The sequence below is a fragment of the Macaca mulatta genome, chromosome 2 (assembly GCF_049350105.2).
Source record: "Macaca mulatta isolate MMU2019108-1 chromosome 2, T2T-MMU8v2.0, whole genome shotgun sequence".
Classification (NCBI taxonomy): Eukaryota; Metazoa; Chordata; class Mammalia; order Primates; family Cercopithecidae; genus Macaca; species Macaca mulatta.
Genome location: NC_133407.1, coordinates 96,717,746 through 96,745,250, shown reverse-complemented (window position 1 = coordinate 96,745,250; position 27,505 = coordinate 96,717,746). Strand labels below are relative to the sequence as shown.

At 57.6% G+C, this 27,505-nt stretch overlaps 1 protein-coding gene across 1 annotated transcript; it reads right to left on the bottom strand.

Moving 5' to 3' along the window:
* Positions 1 to 6,487: 6,487 nt before the first annotated feature.
* On the bottom strand, positions 6,488 to 27,029 carry EPHB3 (EPH receptor B3). The gene is made up of 16 exons (XM_015131429.3): positions 26,461 to 27,029; positions 17,461 to 17,525; positions 15,671 to 16,343; positions 12,867 to 13,022; positions 11,725 to 12,066; positions 11,435 to 11,559; positions 11,075 to 11,234; positions 10,886 to 10,994; positions 10,426 to 10,478; positions 9,286 to 9,408; positions 8,951 to 9,198; positions 8,267 to 8,482; positions 8,006 to 8,155; positions 7,719 to 7,912; positions 7,476 to 7,631; positions 6,488 to 7,370 (listed from the first exon to the last, which is right to left on the bottom strand). Exons 1-16 carry the CDS (start codon positions 26,579 to 26,581, stop codon positions 7,262 to 7,264), a joined length of 3,000 nt encoding a protein of 999 aa, XP_014986915.1. The 5' UTR covers positions 26,582 to 27,029; the 3' UTR covers positions 6,488 to 7,261.
* Between the last annotated feature and the right edge of the window lie 476 nt (positions 27,030 to 27,505).

Here is a 27,505-nt window from a genome sequence, read left to right as displayed (position 1 = left end):
TCACACCTGCCACCTTGGCAGCACCTCCTCCTCACCCCATCTCCAACCAGGACCTTCTTACCCTTCACCTAGACTGTGGCATCCTTCTCTGCCTTCCTGCCACTATCTCTACATCCTCCAGTCCCTCCCACACCTGTCTCACTCCACTTCCCTAAACACTGTCCTCATGATGGCACGATCCTCAAAATCCATCAGTGACACCCGGAATATTCCTACATCACCCTATCACATTTTCTTCTCCTTCATTGGCCTGTGGGCTCCTCAAGGGGGCTCACTTATCTCCATTGCCTGGCAAAGAAGTCTCAGTGAGTATTTGTTGAGAGGCTGCATTATTTTAGTACATTTGAAGGTGAGAAACTCTGCTGAGAATGGAAGAAGGTACAACTGGGGGCTTGAGTAGTGTAGAGAAGTCTGTACCAGCTGCTGTGGGGGAATGTTCCTGGAAATTAGCAAAACAAGAAAAGGATCATTCAGTGAGATGGTGGTGGGGATGTTTGGGAGTGGGTGTAATCCAGGTTGGGCTGGGAGAGAGGAGCATCTCAGAAGGTCCACAGTTGGGGAGAAGAAGGGGTTTGGGGACCAGATTTTGAAACTAGGCAGAAAGGAGGAATGGATAAGAGCCTGCAATATCTGACTTGCAATCTTGGAGGAGATGGCTACATGATGACCAGGCTCAAAGGGTAGCCCAGTGTGCTGTCAGGAGGCCAACTAGGAATGGAGGAAGTCGCGGCAGGTGAGAGGTCAGCATCTGTGTAGGAAAGCCACGAGGTTGGAGCCAAGAAGAATCTGGTCAGCCAGATACCAAGTTTCAGAAGCCGGAGTGTGAGCTGACCTGGGCTTGGAAAGGCCATGGGAGGTGATGCTGGGAAGAAGGCAGGAGCAGGGAATCTAAGGGAAGACCTCTGTAGCAGAGGGGGCTTCGAAAGGAAGTGCAGGGGATGTTTGGAGAACAATGGCCAGGAGTGGTGCTGGGGTGGCTGTGGGGAAGGAGTGGCAGGATGTGTGGGAGGCAGTGGTGTCTGGCCAAAGCCAACTCCAGTACCCCTCACATTTCTGCGGACACACCCTTTCTGGTCCCTTCAGGCAAGTGCCACCTTTCTTACCTGTCCCAAGTTCAGTGCCCCAGAAGGGAGAGGGATTCAGGGACAGTTGACTCTTCCCTTTCTCCTTCTCTCTGCCAAGCCAGGATGAAGTAGGGAAGGAGGTCTCTTCAGCCCCCAGTAGTCAGGGTCAGGGCAGCCACCTCTGGGCTGATGTCACCACAGGCCTCCAGCCACATCCTGAGTCTGTTTTCATTCCTGCTTTATGAGATGGGAATAATGAATGAGAAACAGAGAGGCGCAGGGAGAGACAGCGGAGGGAGAGAGCCCCTTGCCCATCTGCCACACCCCAAGCTAGAATCTGGGCTATGCTCCTGAAAAGTGCCTTCAGCGCCTGGGTGCCCAGCTTCCCTCTGATCTCTCTCCTCCTCTCTCTCTGAAAAAAAAACAAAGCTGAGGCAGCCCTTAAAATGTGTGCAACTGGGGGGCAGGAGGGGTCACTCTGAGGTGGGCAGGAAAGGCCTGAGTGTGTCACCCAAGTGGAGCACTTCTGGATTCCCCTGGACCCCCTTCCTAGGTATCCTGATGTAGGGGGAGGAACACAGAACTGGGGACAGGGTAGGTGGGATCTGGATTTTGTCTTTGCCAGGAACTGCCTCCGTGAGCTTCAGCAAGTCATTTAACCTCTCGGAGCCTTTTCTTGGAAACAGGCATAGAGTGCATCACGTATTCAGAAACCCTTGTGGACAGATGTACCTTGCAGCAGGGAAGAAGTGGAGCAAAGGGCTAAGGAAGCAGCAACATAGAGGGTGCCCAAGGAACTCTGTGGAACCAAGAACTGCTGAGGCCAGAAGCCCAAGACTGCTCCTCTGAGCTGTGAGAAGCGGGTGGCCCCCGGCTGGGAATGACTTATGGAAAAGGGAAGACTTGGGCAATATCATATGTTCATGACCCTGTTCCTTCCTCATCCTCTGAGTTGGAATGAGGGCCCCTAGTCTGCTCTGCTCTCATCGGCCCTAGAACTTTTACACACAGCACTCCCTCGTCTCTTCTTGCTAACTGCAACACAGCCACCAAGATTGAATTCAAGAATTAGGCTCAGTGGCTCACGCCTGTAATTCCAGCACTTTGGGAGGCCAAGGCAGGTAGATCACTTGAGGTCAGGAGTTTGAGACCGGCTTGGCCAACATGGTGAAACCCTGTCTCTACTAAAAATACAAAAAAAATTTAGCCAGGCGTGGTGGCAGATTGAGGTTGCAGTGAGCTTAGATTGCGCCATTGCACTCCAGCCTGTGTGACAGAGTGAGACTCCATCTCAAAGACAGGGAGAGAGAAAAAAAAGAATCCCCTTCTTGGGCAGCCCTTTTTGACAGTATTTTGGCCTAGGTCCCTTCCTTACAGCACTTGGAAGTGCTTATCCAGGTATAGAACTTACCCCGTGGCACTTACCACATTGTATTCGTTGCTTTACATATCAGGGACCCTCTCAGCTGTGCACACCTCCAGGGAGTGGGGGCTGTAAGCTGGTTTATCCCCACATCCCCAGCTCCTTACACTGGATCTGGTCTATAGAACCCCCCCAGTGAAAGTATGTTGAATAAATTAATGAGTGGGGGAGTGAATTAAGATATGCTCAGGGTCAGACACGAAAAGATTAAAAGGACCTGGAGGGTAATGGGGGGTCCCAGCTCCCTCTGCTGGGCATCAAATAACTGGTCAGAGAGCCCCCAGCCCTGCCCAAGACTAGCTGAAATCCCTAGAACTGTGATTTAGTTCCACAACACTCAACTTGGCTTCTGTAACATTTACCTCCACCTGTAATTAGATACAATTATCTGCGTGTATATTTGAATCACATCCCTGTTCCCTACTAGACTTGAAGCTCTTTGAAGCATCGATCTTCTCTGTTCTCCCTCATCGCAGTATCCCCAGTGCCCAGCACAGTGCCTCGCACACAGGAGTTCTCTAGTATATGCTTGAAGAATGACTACTGGGGGGAAACAGTTCCATTTCTCCAAGCAGGCCCAGGATCAGTGTGCTGAGAAAAAGCCAGAAGCCATGAACCACACTTGCCCTCTCAGCAATGCACCACATTCCCATGGCCTTCAAACCACCCAAGCCCCAGCAGCCCTACCCCAGGAACTGATCCAGGGCCTGGGGTAGGCCTGCAGCAAAACTTCCAGGAGCCCCGTGAGTGGGACCTCTTTCTCTGCCCCTTTAGTTTCCTCACCCTCTTCCCTTCCAAAGAGACCTGAATGGAGTTGGTTGATTTCTCCAAGTGCCTTGGTTTATTCTGCCCCTGCTATGTGCCAAGCACCCTTCAGCATTTTCCTATTTGCTTCTGTATTTTCTTCAAACCTCATACAAATAAAAAATAGCTAACATTTTTGAGCACTTCCTGGCACATAGTTTACATGTATTAACTGATGTAACAATCTCATGATATAGAAATGATAACGATACCTTTTTATCACTGAGGGCATTGAGGCAGAGAGGTATAGAAACAAAAGAGCTGGGCTTTGAACCCCGGTCTGCCCGTACATAAATAGGCAGCCCTTCCCAGGGCACTACCCACATTTTCTGGATTATAATCCAGGGTCTGGCCACTCAGGCTTACATCTAAGGACTCGTGTCCAGGTCCCTCTCCCTCACCTGCTGTCCTGGGCACCTCTCCCTGTGCTCAGGGGCTGAGCACAGACTAAAGCACCTTTGCTCCCTAGCTGTTCCTACTCTCTGAGCTCAGGCATAGAGAGGGCAAGAAGTGGTTCCTCTGGGGCTATAACTGCCCCAATGGGGCAAGTGGAATGAGGGAATCAAGGGGGAGCAGCCCCTTCCTAAGACTCAACAACCCCTCACCCCCACCGGCTTCCTTTTAGCCCTAACTTGGGAGATCGAATTTTCTGCCCCCAGGAAGTGTGTAAGTAACCAAAGCTAGGCCTACTAAAATCTCATTCCCTCTCACTCCTTATCTGTCCCCAGAAGAGCCAGACAACTCCTGAGGCGCCCTCTCTCTTCTGTCTCTTCCTCTGCTTTAATCATAGCCCTCCCTCCTTGCAACCCTGCTGGGGGCTCTGGGGACTCCTCCCAGCCCTTTCCAGGGAGACACAGGTTAGTTAGGTTAAGCGGTTCGGATAGGACGTGCGCTGGGGGCGGGAGGCGCCTTCCAGGAAGGGGATGGCTTTTCTTCCCTCTCTGCATCCCTTCCCCTAGGCTCTGAGGGCGTCGGGGCTTGGAAGGTGGGGCCTAGAGGGTCAAGTAACTGAGGACGAATGACTGTGAGTGAGGGAGTAAGGACTATGGTGTGGTGTAGCTTGGTAGTGTACAAGCTACACTCAGTGTAGTGTGCTCGTCAGCTGTTTCTGTGGGCCAGCGGCAGGAGAGGGCGCGCATGCAGGCGAGGATACCTGGATACAGGAGGAGCGAGGTATGCGTGGTGGCTGCACAAGGCACAGCCGACAGAGTACCTTACTTCCCCTCGACCGCTGGGCTCAAGATGTCCCTCGAGATCCTCGGCCTGGGGCGCACAATCCAAGAGTTTCCCTGATTGTCTGGCTCCCAGGGCCCCTCTCGCCTTGGCGCTAAACGACCAAGATCTTGCCCTCCCTGCGGACCCAGTAGAGGGCGATGTCATACCTCTGCGGGTGAAGCCCCCACCCCAGCATCTCCGCGCCCTAAACCGAGACTCCAACTATAAAAGTCAAGGCGAGGGCATAGGATGGCGAGGGCGGCTTCGCAGGACTCAGGGGCCACGGATCCCTCCCCAGCCCCTAGCTTCCAGAGTAGGAAGTGGACCCTTGAGCAGTTGTTCAGCGCGCCCCCTCCGCTTTATTTGCGCCTGCAGCCGGGGAATGCTGAGCGGCTGTGCAGGAGGCCATTCGGCACCGCGTCCCCTCCCCCGGCCGCCCGCCACACCTCGCCCCGTTGGCAGCTCCGGCGCCTAGTCCAAGGGCCACCTCGGGCCCCCGCATCGCCCGCCCCCGCCCCGGCCCCGGCCCCGCAGAGCCCCTCCCCTACTGGGGGAGGAAGGAGGCCTACGCCGAGAGTCTGCGTCCCCTCCTCTCCCCTCCCCTCCCCGCGTCCTCTCCCGGGGACGCCTAGAGCGTAGCCGTGCGGGGCGCCCCTCCCCCGGGCCGGCTGCGGCGGCGCGGCTGGGCTCCGTGGGGAGAATACTAAGGAGCGGGCGCCGCCGAGCAGCCCCAGCGCGGGAGCGCGCGGTGAGGGACAGGGGCGGCCTGTGGAGCCCGCGCCGCCGCCAGCTGTGCGGGGGCCTCTCCCAGGCTCTTCCGATCGCCGCCGGCTTCCGCGGCCGGGAGTGCGCCACGCAGCAGACCCTGCAACCTTCGCCGGCGGCCTCCTCCACGCGGCCTCCCTGGGCCTCCACCCCGGAGCCTGAAATCACGGTCGCATGCTTCCAGGCCTGCGGCTCCGCCGACCCCTAGGTGCAACCTCTCGCTTAGATTTCCCCTGGGAAGCTCTGCGCTGCCTGGACGTGTCCAGGGAGAGGTGCGGGGCCGCGACACGTGAACCTCTCATCTACGTGGCGCGGTGTCTGTTCATGCCTCTGTGCAGACCCAGGGACCCTCTAATTTCGGCTGTGCAGATCTCTCGGAAAGCACAAAGGTTTGCTGCCCAGGGATCCCTCCCGACACTGGGAACATGACTGCACTGCCCCCCTCCCCCAGCCTGTTCCTGCGTCCGACGGGCCTCTGAGGGCCCCCCACCACGCTTTCTCCTTTGGCATTTCCAGAAGCTGTTTTCCTAACCCTCTCCCTGGTTCTTGTTATTTATCCTCTGAACCTTTCAAGTATGCAGGCAGTCTCTGGGTGGGAATCCCAGCCGCGGGCCTCACTTACTGGCTCAGCGACTTTGGGCAAGTTACTTAACCTCTCCTTTTCCTCTTCTGTAAAAAGGAGTTAAAAATACTTCCTTGCCTGGCTGGGTTGTTGTGAGATTAAATAAGATCCCTGTATAAATGGGGCATTTAGCCCAGCGCCTGGGCATAGGAAGCGCTCAGTGAGGAGCAGCCGGACTTCCGGGCCTCCGCCTCTGAACACCAGTGGCTCTCCTTCCCTTTGTCCATGGTCACGTGACCCTGGGAACTGATCAACCCCCTCTCCCCTCAGCTCCCTTAAAGACAAAGGCTGGGAATCGACTCAGTAAAACACCATCCAGACACCAGAGCCTGCCCCCACCCCAGGAAGCCCTCTGCCTTAGAAGGAAGGAGCTCTGGGGTAGTTTGTTCTCTGTTGCCACTGACCCACTTCCAAGAAGTGTATTAGATGTTCAAAGCAGTGAGGTCCAAGCACAAAGGGGAAACTGAGCCTGGATGGGCCCGCGTCTGGTTTCTCAATGCCTCCAGGGAGTTGTGAAGGATTGCCAGCCAGGGACTGTGAACTCTGAATCAGGGAATCTTGCTTTGGGAGGAGGAATAAGAAGGGGCAAGAGAATCATCTTATTGCCTTTATTCTGCTGTCGGCCCAGCTGGCCCCATTGCAGGGCACAGGGCCAAGCTTTTACACGCTCACCCATGCTCTCTGTGCAGGCCAGTGCGTGCACACACACACACGCGCGCGCGCGCACACACACACACTCACACATCCCATCTCTGGCTCTGAGAGTCAGTCTCTGGGGGGCAAAGGGCAACTCCTCAGCCTGCCCCTGCCTGCCCTTTTATGACAGCACCAAGGGCGGGGGTAGGGACAGGGCCCTCAGCCCCCAGAACAAATCCCTGTGCAAACTGGAGGTGCCAGCTGGCTTCAGGATGGGGGTGTCACATTTGCCCATTCCTGGAGTCCCCTCCTCCAGTTCCTGAGGGAGGGACTGCTCTCCACCTACCTGGGGGGCCAGACCCCTGCCAGGGCTGGGCCCTGTGGAACCCCAGCTTACCCCAACCTGACCCTGCCAGGCCTCCAGCACTGAAGAATAGACAAGTGTGAGGTTGTGGGGATCCCCCGCTGGAGAGCAGGAAGGTCTGGGCCCTGAGGGGCTTGGGGAGGGGTCATCACCCCCTCTCCTAATCCATCTTCAATATGAAGAGGTTTGGGGCACTCTTCCTGGGGAGGGAGCACAGGCCTGGAGAAGTCCCAGCTTGGGCCTTTCCCAAACTTCCAGCTTCTGGGCCACAGCCTAAGGCCAGGCATCCAAAAGTCCAAGAGTCCGAAAGTCCAGCCGGCTGCTTGGCATCCCTGCACGGTCCTCGGGATCCCCTGTGGGAGCCGGTGTCAGACCTGCACAGGCAGTGTCTGGTTCATCTGCAGCCGCATGTCTTGGATACTGCTCAGGATCTTCTTCTGGTGGCCGGCCAGGGTGACCCCGATACGGAGCAGGTCTCTGCAGATGGAGCAAAAGCAGGATTAGTCCCTCTCCTCGTGCCCTCTACTCTGGGCCAAGTCTAGGGCCCCCTGCCCTGCTCCTCCAAATCTGAGGCACACTTACTCTGCAGTCATCTGGGCCACCAGGTCAAAGGACGCAAACCCCGCACTGACGAAGCTCTCCTTGTACCTCCCCATCTTGATGGCATCCAGCCAATCACCAACTGTCGTGAAGGTTGTATAATCTGGGACTGTGCGGTCCAGGAGAGGCTGTGACATGCTGTGGGAAGAAAAGAAGGACCTGGTGAGTCTCGAGGGCAGGAGACAGGGCTACTGGCTTGGTGGGAGCAGAGGCAGAGGTACCAACCCAGACTGAGCGCTGGCGATGACCTTGAGGCTGGCAGCATTGCGGATGAGCTTGTCCAGGGTATTGACAATCTGGGAGAATTTGGGCCTGAGGTTCCGGTCCCGCACCCAGCAGTCCAGCATGAGCTGGTGCAGAGCTGTGGGGCAGTCCATGGGTGGTGGCAGCCGGTAATCCTGCTCCACAGCATTGATGACCTGGGCCGACAGCAGGGAAACGCAGAGTGAGCTGCTGCTATGATCCCCAGCCAGCACCCACCCACCTAACCACTCTGGCTTAGCCTCACTCACATCCTGGTTGCTCATGTCCCAGTAGGGTCGCTCTCCATAGCTCATGACCTCCCACATGACAATTCCGTAGCTCCAGACATCACTAGCAGAAGTGAACTTCCGATAGGCTATGGCCTCTGGGGCTGTCCAGCGGATGGGGATCTTCCCGCCCTGGTGAGGGGGGCACAGGCCCTTCACCCTGTGACTCCAGGCTGCCCCCAAGGCCCGAGCCCCTGGCTGATAGGCCCCGCCCCCAGTCTCCCTCCCAGCGGCTTCCTGTACCAGGGAACTGGTGTAGGTAGGATCGGAGGGGTCATCCTCCAGGAAGCGGGAGAGGCCAAAGTCTGAGACTTTGCAGACCAGGTTGCTGTTGACAAGGATGTTGCGAGCAGCCAGGTCGCGGTGCACATAGTTCATCTCGGACAGGTACTTCATGCCAGCAGCAATGCCCCGCAACATGCCCACCAGCTGGATGACCGTGAACTGCCCATCGTTGAGCTGCAGGCAACAAGCAGGCTCAGATGGGCCTATTGCCCCCATCCCAACCCGTGGCCTGCCCACCTGCCTGCCCTCTCCAAGTACTCAGACTCTGCTTCATCTCTCCTGCAACCATGTCCAGAGTGCCCTCAGGGTAAGTGAGCTGCCCTACTAGGTGTCAAGTATCTTGTAGATAACATCCCAATTAATCCCATGAGAACCCACTAGCTCTTACCACTCCCATTCTACGACCAGGCAGCTGAGACTCAGAGAGGTTAAGTCACTTGCCTGAGGTCACACAGGCAGTAAGGAACAGTCAAGATGCGACCTCCCATACTTCTGGCTCTGAAGGCCCTGCCATTTCCCTGCACCAAGCCACCTCAGTAAATGCTTATGGACTTGAATAGGGGCTGTCTGACTTGTGGGAGGGGATGGTTAGCCCAACCCAACTTTCTGGGGGAGGGAGAGGGCCTGGGGGCTGGCTCTTACCCGGAGGAAGGAGTCCAGGGCGCAGTTTTCCATGAACTCAGTGAGGATCATAACCGGCCGACTTTTGGTGACCACGCCCTCGAGCCGGATTATATTGGGATGATCAAACTGACCCATGATGGAGGCCTCGCTTAGGAAGTCCCGCCGCTGCCTCTCGGTGTAGCCCACCTTCAGTGTCTTGATGGCCACAAACACCTCCCGGCGGCCAGGCTGTTTCAGTCGACCACGGCACACTTCCCCAAACTCCCCTGCAAGGCACAGGGAACAAGCTATGACTCACCCCTGTACCCAGCCTGCCTCAGCTTCTCATCTCTACTGTGCCCCAGGAGACTCACCAGCTCCGATCACCTCCTCTATCTTGACGCAGGACACGTCGATCTCCTTGGCAAACTCTCGAACAGCCTCATTAGGGTCCTCGTAGGTAAAAGGGTCAATATAAACCTTCATTCCAGGAGCAACTGGAAGGAGAAGAGGTGGGCGTGAGAGGGTAACAGTCAAGCCAGCTTTTCCCTACGACGGGCACAGCTCCAGCAGGCTCCCGGCTGAGGCCAGCCCCATATTCCTCTATGTTGCTGCCCTAACCCTCCAGCCCCCGTGAGAACTCCTGGTGACCATAAAGGCTAGACACCTAGGATTCTACTCCTAGTTTTTCTCTCTCATCTCTCATCACATCCAGACCTCTCTCAGATTCATCCCTCCCCTGGTTCCCACTGCCCTGACCTTGTCCAGGCCTTCAACACTCGCACTATTCCAATAGCCTCCCAGCTGGGCTCTCTGCCTCTGGCCTTTTCCCACTGAGCTATCCTGCATACCGCTGTCTTCCTAAAACAATCCTCTCATTGTATTACTCCCCAACTTGAGAGCCTTTCCAATTACCTATGGTGGAGTCAAGTCCAAACTCCTCTGCCTGCCTTTCACGACCCTCCGAGGGCTGGCCACAACTACCCAGCCTGGCTTCCCAGCGGCTGTCAAACCAGTCTTCCCGCTGCCCCCACAGTTGGGCTCCCTCCCCACCCCACCCACTACCTTCCAGAGGCTCCTCTGGCCAGGAATGCTCTCCCTCACCTCCCAAAACCCTGCTCATCCCGCCCAGCTCGGCTCAAGTCCACCCCCTCCAGGAAGCCTTCCTACTCTCTAAACTCTGAGGGCCCTTTACAATAGGAGCACCTGCTCGAGCTTAATTGTTCTTGAATTGTTTCCTGTGTGTATGCATCTTGTCTTTCCCACAAGACTAACTGCCTTTACGGGGAGGGGTCACATCTCAGTCATTTCTGGGGCTAGCAGGAGTGAGTAGGGGCCCAGGGTACCTGGAGTGAGATAGGGGTCAGGAAATGGCACTTGACTGGAAGTGGGAGGGGGCCTCAGGGTTTATCTCTAAGGAATGAAGTCCCAGGAGGGGAGAAGGGTGTCTGCGAGCCCTGCAGGGGCCTGGGAGAGCTGGGAGAGCTTGGGGAGGGCGGCGGGAGCAAACTCACTGTACTGCTGCAGCTTCTCCGTGTACTCCGAATCAGAGCCGTGTCGCTGCTTCCTGTAGGGTGGCAGGGTGGAGGGCAGGCCTGAGACAAGTCATCTGGCTCCCTTTGTTCAGGGGACCCTTGGGCTCACAGAAGGGGCAGAGAGGACACAGCGGATGGCCCGGGGCCTAGTCCCACAGTTGGTGGTCACAGCAATCTCTGGGTCTCTGAGCAAGGGGCTCAGTGGACTCAGTCCCTAGGGAACTTGCCCGGAGGTTCAGGGAATGGGGTGTGGAGAAAGGGCAGGATGAAGACACAGGCAGGGACGGGAGAGGGCTTCTCCAGCAACGACTGGCCCCAGGAGGGCTAAGGCCCTGGGTCTGAGGGAGGTGGTGGCAGCTCATCTCTGTGGCAGGAGGGCTCTAGGATGCTAAAAGGCAGTTCTAGTCAACCCATGAAGCAACAATGGGCCTGGGAGTACCTGAGGCAGACGATAGCGATGACCACGACAGCCACCACGAAGACAAGCCCAGCTGTAGCGGAGCCCACGATGAGGGGAAGCTGCTCCTGGAGCTGCTGGGCCCCGGAGCCTGGAGATGGAAAAGGGGCTGCTGAGTGGAAGGACAGACAGTGAGGGCCATGATGGCAACAGGCGCAGGGGGCTACTAACCTCTCTCACTTGTGGTTTCAAACTCGGCGGGGCGGCTGTACTGCCCATAGCCAGCTACTGTGCGGGCACGGACCTGGACCACATAGCGGGCGTCAGGCCGAAGCCCATCCAGCTGCACAGAGTTCATCTGGCTGGTCACTGTGGAGGCGATGCCCTCACTCTGCAATGCCAGGAGGGAGGGGGCATCCTCAGGTGGGTCCTGAGGCCGACTGGCCCCTATTCACACCCAGGCCTGCCACATGTCCCCTCCATACCCAAGGCCTTGCTCCCAAGGGCCCCATCGCGATCTGGGGGTAATTTTCTCAGCCCATCTCAGCCCATCTCAGCCCAAGGCCTCCTCCTGCCCCTTGAGGTTCTGACCTTCTCAAAGTACTTCATCTCGTAGTCCAGGATAACTCCGTTGGGCCGTTCTGGGGGTGCCCAGGATAGGGTCAGGCTGCTGCCTGAGCTGCTGTGCAGGCGTAGTGTAGGCACTTCAGACGGGGCTGGGAAGAGCAGAGGGCTCACCAGGGGCTCCCTGGACCCTGGCATCCTTCCCAAAGACCCACTTCCCATGGGACCCCCAGTGGTCCCTTAGCAGGCCCGAGGACACCTCAGCTCGATCCAGGGGAAGGTGACCCAGGCCCTGCCCTCCAGTGCCCCCTCCTCACCAGCCTGGTTTGTGGTGATATTCACAGCGGCATAGCGGGGCGGCAGAGGGCTCTTGCCCGAGACACCGTTGACCGCCTGCACCTCAAACGTGTAGCGCGTGTGGGCCAGCAGATGGCTGATGTGGACCCGGCGCTCCGTCAGGCCCAGCTGCCGAGGCACAAACTCCACGTTGTCGTCACAGCGTGAGCAGACTGAGGCCCCTCCAACCCCATGGCACTTCTTGCAGATGACATTGTACAGGAGGTCATCCCGGCCACCGAGGTCCCGGGGCTCACTCCACTCGAGGATCAGTGAGGTTTCATTCACGTTGGAGATCACACCTCGCGGTGGAGATGGCACGGCTGTGAGGAACATGGAGGGAGAAGGCAGTGAGCTGGGGTCTCTAGGACCATCCTTCTGCCCAGAGTTCCTGCACACTCCAACCTGCTTTCTACCTCCTTGCCTTGCCTCTACTTTGATAAGCAGAATAACTTTCCTACATTTCTTCACTAGGCAGACTCCTATCTATCCTTCAATACCCAACTTGTGATGTCACTTCCTCTTGGAAGTCTTCTTTGATTCGTCCTTGCCCTATACTCTGCATGTACATAAAACAATTCCTAGACAGCCTTCTAGCCCAGCTCTCAGTACATTATGCTAATTATCTGCTTTTACACCTATTTCTCCCACCAGGTTGCGAGCTCCTTTAGGACAATGACTATATTTTATTCACCGTCAATACCCAGCACAATGCCTGGCACACCAAAGGCCAGGGCAGAGAGGAAGTGGGGCACCAGGCCACCCTCAGGATGTGAGGCTCCCTCCATGGTTAGAGTGGGGCTGGGGAGAGGCACTTCTATACAGAGGGAGGGGCGATGGACTAGAAGGCCAACTGCTAAGCTCCTAGCCAGTCCCTACTCGTGGCTAGGAAGTGGTAGGTGCTTAGCAAGTGTTGGTGGAAGGGATGAGCTGGCTGACCTGGATTCTGGCTCAGGGGCAGTCACCTCCCAGTTGTGCCATCTTAAGCACAACATCTAACTTCCCTGAGCCTCAGCTCCTCCTCTGGAAAATGGGGCTATTCATAGTGACTGCTTAGGCTTCCCAGGTTGGCCCCCCAGAGGGAAGGCCTGCAGAGGGGGAGAGAGGATGCGCATTCACTCACTGGTGCAGGCACTGTCCGCAGAGTCCGAGTCTGCGCGGTAGAAGTTATTGTGGCAGGTGCAGATGCTGGCAGCTGGGGAGGTGGTACGGCTGTTGGGGGGACAGGGGAGGCAGGGCCCCTCTCCCTGCTTCGCCTTGTAGCTCCCAGGGGGACAGGCTGTGGGGGAGAAGAGGATGGATGGGGCTTATCTCCCTTCACTGCAGACACCAGACCTCCACACCTCCGTGAGAACCTGGCTTCTCCCCAGCCTAGGTCTGGCCCCTCCACCTCCTAGACTGTGGGGGCAATGCTAGGATTGCCTAACTCCAGCTGCAGCTACAAAAGGCCCTATTGCCCCATGGAAACCCCATGTCAGCGGATTCCTCCCCGCCCCTGCCCCCCTCACCCCTACCCCGGGGCCTCATGGACGAAGACGTCAGCCCCATCACCTGGACAGCCTGGGCTTGTTGAGGCAGGGAAGACAGTGAAAGGCAGAGGAAGAGGCGGGGATGGGGAAGAGACCCCCGGTGGGCTAGCAGCACCCGGCACTGTGGAGATGCCCCACCTCTCCCCAGGCTCCAGAAAAATCATTCCTGAGGACCCTGAAGGACACCCTAGAACAGCCAGGAGGTGGGGCCTTCACAGGGAAGCTCTCGTCCCACCCACCAGGCACAGGCAGCAGCTCCTGTCTGCCCTTGGGCAGGGATGGGGGCTGAGGACGGGTAAGAGGAGGAGAGAAAGAAAGCAGGCAGGAAGGCTGGGGTCACCTGGAGTTCAGAGGCCTCAAGTGTTCACAAGGGGACTCACCCCAGAGCAAGCCCAGGGCCTGAGCATCCCTTCTCCCGGGTCTCCCCTCCTGCCATCTACCCTTGGCCCCCTGGACACAGGCTCTGTGGATTTATGGTAGCCATATCGTGTATTCTTCACACTGGAATTTGCAAGTCAAAGGAGGCACTAGTAATAACTGTGTTAGGAAAATGGGCACACACCAAGACCCTTCTAGACACTAAAGTGGGTCAACGCCTCTCCATATGACTGCCTCTGGAGGGGGACACCCACAGGGGAGAATGCCCAGCGCTAGGGATTGCCCTTTTCTGGGGTTTCATCTCCCCTCACGAAGGTGATATTCCACCCTAGCTCTTTTGAGCCAGTGGGGGAGGGGGCAGAGGCCAGGCCAGCCTGGTTGCTATGGGAACCAGCATGCATTTCCTGCCGGGGACCTGCAGAGTGTTAGCCCCTCTTCAGTCTGTCAGGCTCATCACCCCACCCCCTTTCTCCACTTAGGAAGAGGAAATCTCAGGACAGATTCCCATCGAGAAGTGGAGAGGGCCCGGGAAAAGCACTGTTCACCTTCACATAACAACACTGGGCCTCGCAGCCAGGTTCATGCTGCCAAGCCCCTCACACCTAGGGCTGCGGTAAGAGCCATCACCTACGCCTCAGAGCTGTATGTAGGCTGCAAGCCCCAAGGAAGAGAATCGGGCAGAGGGAGCGAAAGACAGGGCCCTCAGCGCGCTGTCCTGCATGGCAGAGCACAGGAGGAGGCTTCCATGTCAGCTTCCACATTCCCTAGCTACAAGGCCTGTGCACAGAGCCTCTCCAAGACTCAGTTTCCTTATTGGCGAAATGGGGAGATGGCAGGAATCTACCTCACAAGGACTGGTGAGGCTCAGTGAGAGACCCCCTAGGTGGACAGTTTTGATAACTGAGAAGCCTCGTACATAAGTCTTGGCAAGCCATCGGAGGCAGGCCTCCTGAACTCCTCATGTACAAAATGAGGGCAGAACAGCCCAGCTCTCATGGATCCCAGGGCTCTGGAGACTCATGGCCAACACTTAGCTGGTGGCTGTGCTCCCATGTGCCAGACACTGTTCTACGGGCAAAGCACTGCTCACGTAAGCCTCACTACAGCTCTATGAAGGAAACTTGATTATTGTCCTCATCTTGCACATGAGGAAACTGAGGTTCAAACAGTTAAGTAACTTGCTCAGGGCCAGGCGTGGTGGCTCACGCCTGTAATCCCAGCACTTTGGGAGGCTGAGGCGGGTGGATCACTTGAGGTCAGGAGTTCGAGATCAGCCTGACCAACATGGTGAAACCCCGTCTACTAAAAATACAAAATTAGCCGGGCATGGTGGCACACAGCTGTAATCCCAGCTACTCAGGAGACTGAGGCAGGAGAATTGCTTGAACCTGGGAGGTGGAGGTTGCAGCAAGCTGAGATCGTGCCACTGCACTCCAGCCTGGGCAATAATTGCAAAACTCCATCTCAAAAAAAAACGTAACTTGCCCAAGGTCACGTCAGTGGTAAGTGACAGAGTCCGGACTCAACTTCAGAGACTGGGTCCCTAACCACTGTGCCATTTATATACTGCCACCCAAGGGGCAGAAGGGAGCCCAGGGTAAAAGGCCATGCACAAGGTACCCACAGCCCCCATGCCCTCAGTCCTGGGGCCAACCTACCACTTTCAGAGTGAAGTATACACTCAGGCCAGGACAAAGTGAGCATCTCTGCTGGCCTCCTAAGCCTCTGACTGGGTTCTCCAGGTGCCTGATTGCCAAGGATTCTGCACGCTTCTCTTCCTCTCTCTTCAGTTTCATTTTTTCTCTTACTATCCTTGTGTCTCTCCTGATTTTCTCTCTCTTCTCCCTCCTTGCACCACATTCTCTGCATCTGATCCCCACTCTTCCCTTTCCTGCCTCCACTGTGGACCTGCTCCCAGACCTCCTAGTCAGATAGCAAGCAGGGACGGGGGTGCAGGGCAGTAGGTAGCTGTGGCCCAGGCCCTCCCCACAACCCTTTCCCCAGGACAGTCCCCACTCACGGCGGCACTGGGACTCCTTGGCAGCTGGCTCATGGCCGGTGGCACAGGTGCAGGCACCCACAGGCACCATCCACTCCCCATCGCCGTTGCAGTAGAGCTTGAGTGGCACCGACACCTCCACGGCGTTGGGGATGCAGGTGCCAGGAGCAATGACCAGCGAGGTGGGCTCCGCCCCAGTGAGGGTCTCGGGGAAGAGTGCGAAGCCTGCGGTGGTGGATGCACACTTCTTGTAGAAGGCACGCACGGAGATGAGCGACATGCAGGCGCCCTGGTCCTGGAAGGCCAGGTAGAAGCCAGCCTTGGAAAGTGGCCCAAAGCTGCGCACCTTGGTGTTGACGCGGCCGGCGTCCAGCCGTGAGAAGCTCTCATCTGGTGCGATGGTGTCCACTTTCACGTAGGGGTTCTCCATCCAGAAGGGGGAGGAGGCTGAGGCCACATCGCTGTCAGCCTCGTAGTAGAAGAGGTTGAAGGTCTCCTTGCAGGAGCCAGGGATGTTGGGGATGCTGTTGCAGTCACGCACAGTGAACTTGAGCTCCACGTAGACCCGCTGCACGTCCCGCCGCCAGATGAACCCTGTGCGAAGCCAGTTGTTCTGGCTTGACTCGTGTACATTACACACCTGGTATGTGCGGATGGGATTCATGGCCTCATCGTAGCCACTCACCTCTTCCCACTGTGCATGGACCAATGAAAAAAACAGAGTGAACGCCTGCATTTGCCAAGTGCTTCCCTCATGCCCAGATCTGCTCTATGTACTTCACGGGGATGCTTCTATGGTGTAGCGGCTGAGGATACAGGCTATATGGGTTCAAATTCCAGCTCTCTGCTTGCTGTGTGATTATGGATAAGTCACTTAATCTCCATGTGCCTCAGTTTTCCCATCTGTAACATGGGGATCATAATGATGTGTAAGGAATAATGACTTTAACTGAATAAAGCATTTAGGACAGGACTAGCAACTTGTTAAGTACTGTGGGAACATCAGCTATATCTGCTATCTTTATACCTCAGTTTCATCATCTGTAAAATGGGGCTGATTAGAACTAAACAAGGCTGTGAGGAATTAAATCAGGCTAATAAATGTAATGGGCTTGTAACAGTGCAAGCACTTCTGGGATACTGGCTGTCACTATTAACATCGCATTTAATCTTCACAGCAACTCCATGAGGAGCCGCATCTGTTGTCCCGATGTTTAGAGATGAGGAGGCCAAGGCCCACAGAAGGGAGTTTTGCCCAAGGTCACATAGTCAGGCATGATGACTGCAGGGCCTGTGGTGCCATCGTACTCCAGGGTTCTAGGGCTTCGAGCAGCCATGAAGGCCATCTAGGGAGATTAATTAGAATATTTGAGAGAGGTCCGGACTGCAGGAATTCAACAGTCAAGAAGTGGCCACCCAGAGGGGTAAACGGCCTTGCCCAAGGTCACACAGCAAGTTAAAGATCTGGAACTAAGGTTTCCAAGCCAGTGCTCTCTCCAGGGACCCAGGGAGGAGGGAGATGGTAGGGATGGACATGCAGAGGGCTGTCTGGAGCAGAGGGAGAGGGAGTGGGAGCTGGGGGTCACAGGCAGGCAGAGTAGGAAGAGATAGAAACACCCACAGAGAAGGATCATGAGGTGCTTCAGAGAGTGACAAGTGAGGACGATGGGGATAGCACAGGAAGTGAGGGTGACAGCAGAGGGCAGAGGCAGCCCTCCTCCAGGCCCTGGTGAGGTGAGGGGGCACGCAGGCTGGAAGTGGGGGGAGGCCTAATGGCAAACAACACTCAGAGAATGATGGGAAAGTCTCACCCCACTTTCTGGATGAGATGTCCACGCCAACTCAGATGTCACCCATTTTGTGTCCATGAGGGTCTCTGGAGGAACAACGGAGTAAAAGGTCAGGGACTAATCTCAGGGTGAGGAGAAAGAAGAGATCACAGCTGGGCGACATGGCTCACGCCTGTAATCCCAGCACTTTGGGAGACCGAGGCAGGTGGATCACTTGAGATCAGGAGTTCGAGATCAGCCTGACCAACATGGTGAAACCCCGTCTCTACTAAAAATACAAAATTAGCCGGGTGTGGTGGCACACACCTGTAATCCCAGCTACTCGGGAGGCTGAGGCAGGAGAATCGCTTGAACCCGAGGGGCGGAGGTTGCAGTGAGCAGAGATTGCACTGCTGCACTCCAACCTGGGCAACAAAAGTGAAACTTTGTCTAGAAAAAAAAAAACAAAAAAAAAAAAGAAAAGGAAAGAAAGAAGAGATGGCTCAGGAAAGGATTCCCACCAGGCTCCACTTTCCACAAGTCCTGAAAGCTCCCAGTTTCCCTATCCTAGAGGAGACCCTGCAGCCATCCCCAGAGATGTCACAGCCCCAGAGATGTCCCCTTGGGCAGGCTAGGGGTGGGTGCCCTGACCCCAGGCCTGGGTTAATGAGGCGGGAGCAGAGGCCCGTCCACACACCTACAGGCTCTGCTAATCTCCACACAAAGGGGCCGGCAGGGCCTTTATCCTGGAACAAAGGGCTGTGTGCTTCAGACCCTGGTCCTGGCCTCCCCTGACTCCGTTCCCAGCACAAAGGCCCAGCCCCACACTAAGGCCCAGGGGAAGGGGAGGGCAGTGAAAGGCCAGAGCCAGCTCCCACCCAGCACCTACAGGTGATGGGGCAGGGATGCGCTTTGAGGGTGGAGAGGGGACGCTTTGAGGGTGGAGAGGGGACAACCAAAGCCCCAAACCAGCTCTTAGTTCAATTTTTCTTGCAATCCTTGCACGAAGGTACTGTTGGTGTATCCTTTTTACAGAAGAGAACACTGATGCCCAGACAAAGAAAATATACTGCCTAAGGTAAAGTTGCTAGGACTTGGGGTGAGGGGACAAGAGTGGCTCAGATTCAGGTGTATCTGACTCTATAATTAATCCCTTGCACTCTGACTGCAATATGCCCCTCTGTAAGGGAGGGATGAAAGAAAGTCGAGAAAACTGCCTATTATTTAAGTCCCAACAGAGCTGTTGCCTCCTCCAGGAAGCCTTCTGTGAACCTCCAAGTCAGGGTAAGATGCCTTCCTTTGTGCATCAAGGGCCAGCGGCTTTGTCACAGTACCCGGCCTGTGTTCTGAGCTGGTTTCTTGCCTGTTTCACTTTGTTTGGTCATAGCAGGGGCCCATTAAAGTTTCTTGCTCTCTTAGGAACCTGGTTCTGGGCTCTGGCTGGATGTCACTACTCTCTGAAAGACAGTGTGACCCCCAGATTAGACCAGGGGCAGGAAAGGAAGGAAAGAGGTGCCAACCCCTTTCCCGTGGCCTGGAAGACAGTGCAGCCAGCTCTGAAGCTGGAATGGGGCAGGGTTGCCCCAGGACCTCTGGAGGCCTCTACATCACCCCCTCTGTGTGCCCAGGTGGGGAAAGACCCAAACCCCACGGCCATAGGCTTGCAGTCTTCAGTGGTTTCCTGAGGCTGGGTCTGAGTCGAGGACGGCGGAGGACCCCGAGGGTGGACAAGGCAGCTGTGACCCCCGATGTCAGGCAAAGGGGCAGCAGGTAGCAGCCATTCATTGCAGGGAGGGAGGCTCCTCCTGCTGCCGCAGCCGCTGGTCCCCTGAGGGCCCGGGTGCAAGGGGAGTGATCCTGGCCTCTGGCGGACAGACAGACAGACACAGACATTTGGCCGGGGGGTACTCGAGGGAAGCCGAGATACTCAAAAGCCGGGGCCCAGAGACCGGCGGGGAGGGAGGCGGGAGGGGTAGCGACTCCGGCAGGCGGGCGGTGGGCGGCACGGAGCCGGAGGGATGTGCGGAGCCGGCTGGCGGGGATCAGACAGCCGGGATGGCCGGTGGCTGACTACAAAGACAGGGAGATGGAGAGACGCGGAGGCCCGAGGAGACAGAGACAGAGACAGAGGGAGGTTGCCAGGCGGCCTTGTTTCCAGCCGGCGGCCCGAGTGTCCGTCCTGGGAGCCCTCCCAGCGAGAGCGCCCTGCACCAGCAGCTAGTCCTCCCGCCGGTCCGCCCGCCGCTGCCCGTCCGAGCAGGCCGGGGCTCCCGCCGCTCCCTCGCGCCGCCTCCCTCCTCCCGCTCCCTCACTTCCTTCTGCTCAGCCTGTGCCAAACCCATCTGGAACTGTTTAAACCCAAATATTCAGCCCCCTCCCCCTCCAGCCAGATTCCTCCACAGTTTAAAACAAGCCCTGCGCTGGCTCCGGGAGGAGGGAGCGGAGGGAGGGGACGGCGGAGAGGCGGCGGCGGGAAGGAGGGAGGGAGAGAAGGAGCGAGGGAGGCAAGGAGGCTCTTCATTTCTGTTTAATTTTGGGGGAGCGAGAGAGGGAGGGAGGGGATCGGCCCCTGGCCATCGCTCAGCCTTGGCCATCGCTCAATCTCGCCACATTTTTCCCATTAATGAAGAGAGGACTTGAGTTTCGAGTCATGTGTGCCTGAAGAAGGGCTCCGGTCACTCCGGTGGGGAGGGGGCCGCGTGCTCTCGGTTTCCCCGCTTCTCGGAGGGGGAGAGGAGGAGCCTGCTCCCTTCAGCCTGCGCGGGCACAGGAGACAGGGCAAGGCCCTCCTCAGCCCTGGGGTGCCCGTCCCCGCCTTCGGCAGTAGGTGAGGGGGGTGTGTGGGGGGTCATAGAACCCATCCGTCCGTGGTATTGGGAGGAAGAGACCCAACCCACCTTTTCTGTGCTGTGTGTGCATGTGTGTGCACGTGTGTGTACGTGTGTTGTACATACACACGTTGGGACGGGGGTATGAGGGGCAGCGGGTAAAGACAAAAGAGGAGTGAGTGAGCAAGCTCCCAGCTCCCCCAGGTGCCTGCTGCACCCCATCCCTCGCTGCCCCCACCATGTATCTGCAGGAGGCAGAGGGGAGAAGAGGCTGGCCACCCTAGACACTGGGCTCTGTCGGGGGGCAGGAAACAACAACTGCCCCGCAAAGTCACCAGGGAGGTAGGCACCAGGCCCAGGGTCTTTCCAGGACTGGAGCTTTGATGCTCAGGAGCGAAGCAACACCTCTTTCAGGTTTCCACAGGGCCATGGAGAGCAGCCACGTGGCAGCAGCTGTGTGGCCCCGGCCCATGCACAAACACACAGATGCACTCACAGCATCCAGTCGTCGGGGGCTGGGCTCACTCCCCACCACTGGGGCTAAAGAGCGACAAGTCAACACATATGGTGGACAAAAACACACAAAGCCACAGCCGCCCACAAACACACACCCAGCTTCACACAGAGCCACGGTCTGTCTTTCTCAGACACACGGATGCATATGGTACAAACAGATTAGTCTTCCTTAGACATTCATATACAGGAATCTTTCTTACACAGAGATCTGGCTTGCCTCAGGCAGACCCACGCTTCCAGCCTGCCTATGTGCAGATTTCCTGAAACATATGCACACACCGAGGGCATGCACACCCAACCCTACAGTATGTTCTCCTTACACACCCAATTGCACATGCTATCACCAGCTGCAAGTCATACAGTCTTCAGTGTAAAGTGCAAACACAAACACCAGTTTCCCTGTATAGACTTGGTGACATGCTCTTACTCAGTCACACAAACTACAATCAGCTGCAAAGTCACAGATGCCCAATGACACTGGAACATGCCACAGTCCCTGCAAAAGAGCATCCTGACATGGTGTAAGTATCAATACCTAGATTTGTGTAAAGCCTCAGAGGTGCATCCTCCATGCACCCGCAACACACACACCCTGTAAGCATGGTTCTCTTTACGGGATGTCTTCCAGTGGGGTAGAGGAAGAGTTACTGGGAGAGGGCAGTACCCCTCTCATCCTGCCCCAACACTCTGGTGCCTCTCGCTCAGGCAGGGCAGCCACATGGGCCACTCTTGCAAGGGAAGCAGAGGTGCTGAGGCAGCCTTAGCCAGAGGTGTAGGGAAAGAGCCCCAGCCCTGCTTCCTGTTGTCCTGGCTTGGGCAGGAGCTGTCAGTCAGGTCACGAGGCTGGGGTGGGGCAGGGGTATGAAGATGATTCTGGGTGTGGCTGGGTGCGGCCTCCCCAGGTATAGCCCCTGCCCAAGTAACAAGCCTCTTCCCTGCCAGCACAATGGCACCGTCTCAAGGGCCCCTGAGCCCTTGGTAGAGGGTAGCACCCTGAAGAGATTTGGCTTCAGAAGCTCTGGGCAAGGCTCTTCCACTTGCAGATTGAGGACCTTGAGCAGGGCATGAGGAGGACATCATGGCCACCCTGGCCTGCGGGAGGGGCACCAGCTGAGGGCCTGCCACCTGCCCTGGTGAAGGGCCAGGCCCCATAGCACCCTGGGAGCAAGAGTGTCATTGAGACCCAGGAAACAAACAACAAAAAGAAAACCAAGCCAAAACCAAAAACAGAAACACAAAACAACTAAGGACAGAAGCAGCAAGCCTTCAGCCCAAATTCCAGACTAGGGACTTAGAGGTGGAAGGAAAGGTCAGCACCAGGGCTGGGCCTGCAGAGTGTGCAGGGGGGCAGGAGGACAGAGGGCCAGGATCTGCCCAAGGAGGAGCACCCTAGAGCAGTGCTATGCCACCTGAGTCGGACACCCTCCTCCTCTTCATGGAGTCCCTTCCTCAGCTACCAAGCTGAAGGATCTGGCTCCCCTCCCATGGGTCAGGATGTGTACACACCTGTGCCAGCCTGTACACACAGGGTGGTCAGCGTGAGGATCAAGGGGTCTTGAGGGGAACCTGCCGTGGGGCCTGGAGAAGATACATGTTGTGGGGGAGCCTAACTCACCCAGGACCACTTCCTCCTTTCCTGCCACAGCCCCTTGGCCCCCATGTCTGGGATGGAGGGGAGGGGAACATCTCAGAACAGAGAACACATTTTGTTTTTCATTCTTCTCCTCAGATCATGGGGGTTTATAATTAAATAAACCTGAGAGGGAGGAGAAGGGGGAAGAAGCCCAGGGCGGGGAGCCCAAACGCCTGGGCGCTCATCCATGCCCCCACCCCACTCGTGGCCCTGCCAGCAGCCAGAAGAACGGGTGGACAGCTAGCCCTTAACCTGAGCCCTTCAGCCCTTCCTTGTGATGCTGGCCACACTGGGTCTGGCCAGGAGGCTGGGGGCAGAAGGGAATAGGAGACCTGGCACCAGGGCTAGCCCTTGGGCAGGGGGCCTCTCCCAGCCCATCAGGTGCCCAGCTGTATCCAGTCTCCCTCCACCCCTCACCCCCCCAGCTGCCCAATCCCGACAAACCAGTTTGACTCAGCACAACAGGCAGGGCTACAATTTTCAAACTATGCAGGCCTGGTGATTCAGCCTCTTCATGCTGTTTAATTAGTGGAAGGCTGTGCGGCAGAGGCCTTGCCCACGGCAGCTTCGGCTTCAGCTCACAGCCGCTGAGGCTGCAGTGGCGGCAGCAGCAGCTGTGGCTAAAGACAGGGCAGTGCCGAGCAAACTGGTTCTTCCAAATACCTGCCGGCCCTCAGCAGCCGCTCAGAAGGCCAGCTCCTGACAGACACGGATGGGGTTTGGGGGTGCCAGAGGCAACTCAAACAAGTGAGCAAGCCCCCCAAATCCCAGCCCGCTGTCCCCTCTCAGTTTCCATGTTCTCAGGGGTCACTCCTGCTGTCCCTGTGGAGGAGGTGGGCTCCATGCTGTCTTGTTCCCTCAGGGACAGGTTCCACTGCAGTGACAGCTCCGTTACCATGGCTTGGCTGGAGGGGAACGTGCTGGCCCCACCTCCTGAGATCTGGTAACTGTTTCTCTTTTCTCAAAAGGGTCTCTTCCCAGCAGGGACCTCTCCATCCTATCCCAGGTATAGGGGCGCTGGGGTTCAGGCACCATTCCTTATCCCAGGCCCCATTCCTAGTCTGCTCCCCATTGGACCCCACTCCCCGACCCGTTGATGGCCCTGAGGGGAGAATAATCTTGGCTTTGGGGAACTGGGGAACATTACTCAAAAGGCCAGTGGGCGACTAGGTGGCCCTGTTTCCCTGTGTCTGTGGGTAAAGCCCAGGGCAATTTGCACGGGGAAAGGGGGCAGTCAATCAGAGGGCAAGGTGAGGGCATGTTTTCATCCACGCGGACAAGCAAGGACCCAGGCTCCAGCCACACAGAAAACTGACGGCAGCCTTGGATGCAGAGTCTTGTTGACTCCCAAGTGTGCAGGGAGGGAAGAGGAACCAGGCACTAGACAGCATCTAACTAGTGGGTACACGAGAGGTAGCAACCAGGGCTCAGGGACCCTGAGCCTAAATAAATGTCATGCCCCAGACACAGAGAGCCACAAGGCCAAGGGCAGACCAAAATCCTGACGAAGCCAAATGGAAGGCTGGATGGAGAAAGCTGGACCCCCCACCTGTCAGGCTGGAGGGGCTGAAAAGCTCTTCAGTGCTATGAAACCCACGTTATCCCGGTCACACCCCAGGACCTTGAAGTCCACCCATCCACACGCCAAGCCCCAGAATACGGGAGGGAGGACAGGCAGAAAACAGCTACCCACTGGGCCCGCTCTCTCCCCATTCCTTCCCTCCCTGGAGTTGCAGAGATGTGGGGGAGACAACCCCACCCTCGGCCCCCTGCACCAACCTTCCCTTTCCTCTTTCCTCCCTCTAACTTCCCTCGGGCAGGATAAGGGCACACACTCCTGAGGCTCCCCAAGGAGCAGACCCTAGGGTAATAATAATAACAGCTACTCCTTGAATAACAATGCCTATGTGCTAAGCACTTTGCACACATTAACAATGCAGTTCTCAGAAGAACCCCATGAGGTCGATGCCGTTCTATCCTGTCTCCCAGTGAGGGAGAGCCAGAGGGTGGGTAGGTGCAAGGTCTGCCCTGGGGTCAGCACCTTGCATTTGTTCTCTCACATTCTCCTGTGCACAAACTGGAGACCAGAGGGTCTGAGGTATTGCAAAAGTGAAGGAATTGGTGAAACCACCCTTGTAGGCACCGCTGCTTCCCAGAGGCATCCCGTGCTGGCCTGGCCTCACAGCCAGAGAGTAGCCCTAGCTCCCACTTCACAGCCGAGGGGAGGTGGGCAGGCCGGGAACGGGGAATGAAGGGCCCTGCTGCCCCCTCTTCCCAGGCTGCCCCAGCACATAAGGACTCCGCCTTCTGGACAGCCCTCCAGCTGCTTGGCCTGGAGGCTTGGAAGCTTGGGCTCCTGCTAGGGCCTGGACTCCTGAGGGTCCAGTAGGTGATGAGGGTTGAAAAAGAGAAAGGAAGGGAAGGAGGGAGGGAGAAGAGAGCCTCCTCAGGTAGCACCTGTGCACCTGACCCAAACCACACCCCCACTCCACTCTCAGCACCAGCACCCACCACACCCACAACAAGGGCCTTGCGGCACGACACACACAGGTGACACACAGCCCCGTAAGTGTATGAGGGTGTGTGTACCAATGTCGTCTCTCCTGGGCTACGACACAGAGACCCAACACAGATCTGGCAACTTGAACAGGCTCCCTGGCTCACACCCTCAAGGCAATCAACGACAAAGCCCCACACTGGGTTCTCACGCCTGCGATCCTATCACACACATGTGGGAGAATGTGTGTGAGTGTGGGCGAGACCTCGGTGTGCCGGTCTGAATTTGCATGTGTCCACCCGTGGGACTGGATCTGTCAGCACAGTGGGCTCAGAGACGAAGGGGGTGGGGGATCATAGGAGATCTTTCCCCTGGAGAACATTAGAACGCACCAGAGGATGCCTTTTTCTCTGAACTGTGTTCTTTTTTCCTTCCAACCTTTAAGTTTACCGATTGTGAACATAAGAACAAGCCAAGTTCCACAGAATTCTCTTTTCGTTCCTAAACTAAGAAAGTGACTAGATCTGTTAAAGATGCCCCAAATAAGTACTGCCTTTATTCCAATTGCCCTCGAATTTTTGGGGCTTCCCTCCCTCCACTTTAGGGAAGGTTTTGACCCCCTCTCATTTAATGGCTCCGAAATTCTTGGAAACGGGGCGTGAGTGTGTGTGGGCCTCCCTATTGTTTGTGGCTGGTGTTGGGGCCTCTGTCCGCGGCAAGCTTGTGTCAAGTGGCATGCGTGTGAGCTCTCCTGCCAGGGCCAACAACGCGGGGCTGTTCATCCAAGTACAATCATTTGGAAGTTGGAGCTGCCCCCCACAGCAGTCTTGGCAGGTTTCACAGAACCCAGAGAAGCCGGGCCTTTTCCCACCGGCTACTGAGGAAGGCGCAGGGCTCTGGTGCTACCTGGGGCAAACCCCACAACTTCAGGGGTTCAATGGAGACCCAAGCCCTGCTAGAAGGCGAGAGGGAGCCTCTGAAAAGGGTGCGGGGCCCGCGCACACAGCACCTCGGGTGTAATTGGCGCCCGGTAAACCATAAACAATAACAGGCCACCGCCTGTCCGCCCCCGCAGCGGCCCCCTGGCAAAGCGGGGTGCTCGCACTCACACTCTCACAGTTAACTCCAACGGGCTCCTAATTAGCGCCCCCCAACCCGGAGAGTCCCGCTTCGCCCCCACCCGCCACAGCCCCGCGGCCCTCGCCTTGCCTGGGGGGTCGCCTACACATCCCCGACTTCGGGGGGTGCCGGGAGCCCCGCTTCTCTGCCGTGAGTGTGGGGGACTCCCGCGAAAGCTCAAGGCAGGGCCAGGACTTTCGGGGACGTTCGTGCCAAGTCTAGCTCCCCTGGATCCCCCAACCCGCGGGCTGCTTGCCTCCGAGCCAGTTCCAGCCTCCGAGGCGGCTCCGGGGGCGGCCTCCCCACCCCATCCCTGGGTCCCGGAGCGGGCGCCGGTGGCGGGGCCTCCTCCGACGTGCGCTCAACCCCAGTCGGACCCGCGCTACCAGCCTGCAGCCCCGCGATCCCGTGCACCTTGCTCTCGGGCGCGCCCCCCCGACGCCGCTCACCTTCTAGCGCCCGGCAGCCAGCGGGCAGCAGCAGCGGCAGCAGCAGCAGCGGAGGGAGCAGCGGCAGGAGCCCCGGCGGCGGCGACAGCGGCGGCGGCGGCGGCGTGCGGGCTCTGGCCATGGCCGGGGCGGCTCTAGGAGCCGAGCCGGGCCGCGCCTGGCCGGGCCGCGCCGGCGGGGCTGCAGGCACCCGAGAGAGGGTGCGCTTGGCGGGCTCCGGGGCAGGCTCGCGTCCGGTCCCAGGAGATCCGGGCGAGAAGGGAATGAAATCCAAGCGGGCGGCTCCGGGACCGAGGCGGCGCACCGAGCTCGGCGATCCTGGGGATGCGGACAGGTCGGTCCCGCGGGAATCTGGACGGACCGGTCCAGGAGGATCCGGGGCGCCGGGGAGCTCGGTGCAGGAGGACTCGGGGGGCGGGCCGGGGCGGGAGGGTGCAGGTGGTCGTGATTCGGGGTGCACAGTAATCTGGCGGTCCGCTGCGGGCCCGACTGGGATCCCGGGCTTCGGGGGCGCGCGCCGTCCGGGGTCCGAGCTGGGATCTTGCTGCGCCGCTCACGTACTCACTTCTGCTGTCCCCAGCGCTGGCGCGGCCGCTCTGGGTGAGAGGGGCGGGACGGCCTGCCTGCCCGTCAACGCTAAGGCCCCGCCCCTAGCGGCTGGCCACCCACTCACAGACCGCCAGGCCCGCTGGTTCGGCCTCGAGAGCACTCAGCTGGAGTTCAGTTGGCGGTGTCTCCGCCAGGCCCACCCTCGGGGTCTCAGGGGCTCGGAGTGGGCGGGACTAAGGAAAAGATGAATTAGATTGGGCGGAGCGATGCTGTCCATCAGAGAGAAAACCCCGCTCCCTGGCGCCCATTGGCGATTGGTAACTGAACCTCAGTCCGAGGAGGTGCCAACCAGCTAAGATGGACCGGGGGCGCCCCCATGTGGCCCGCGCCTGCCCTGCAACGCCCTCATGTGGCTGTAGCTTAGCCCTACCTGGGGGGACCCCCACCGCGATGTATCCTGTGACCAGGGACTACTTTATCGTTTCTTCATTCTTTC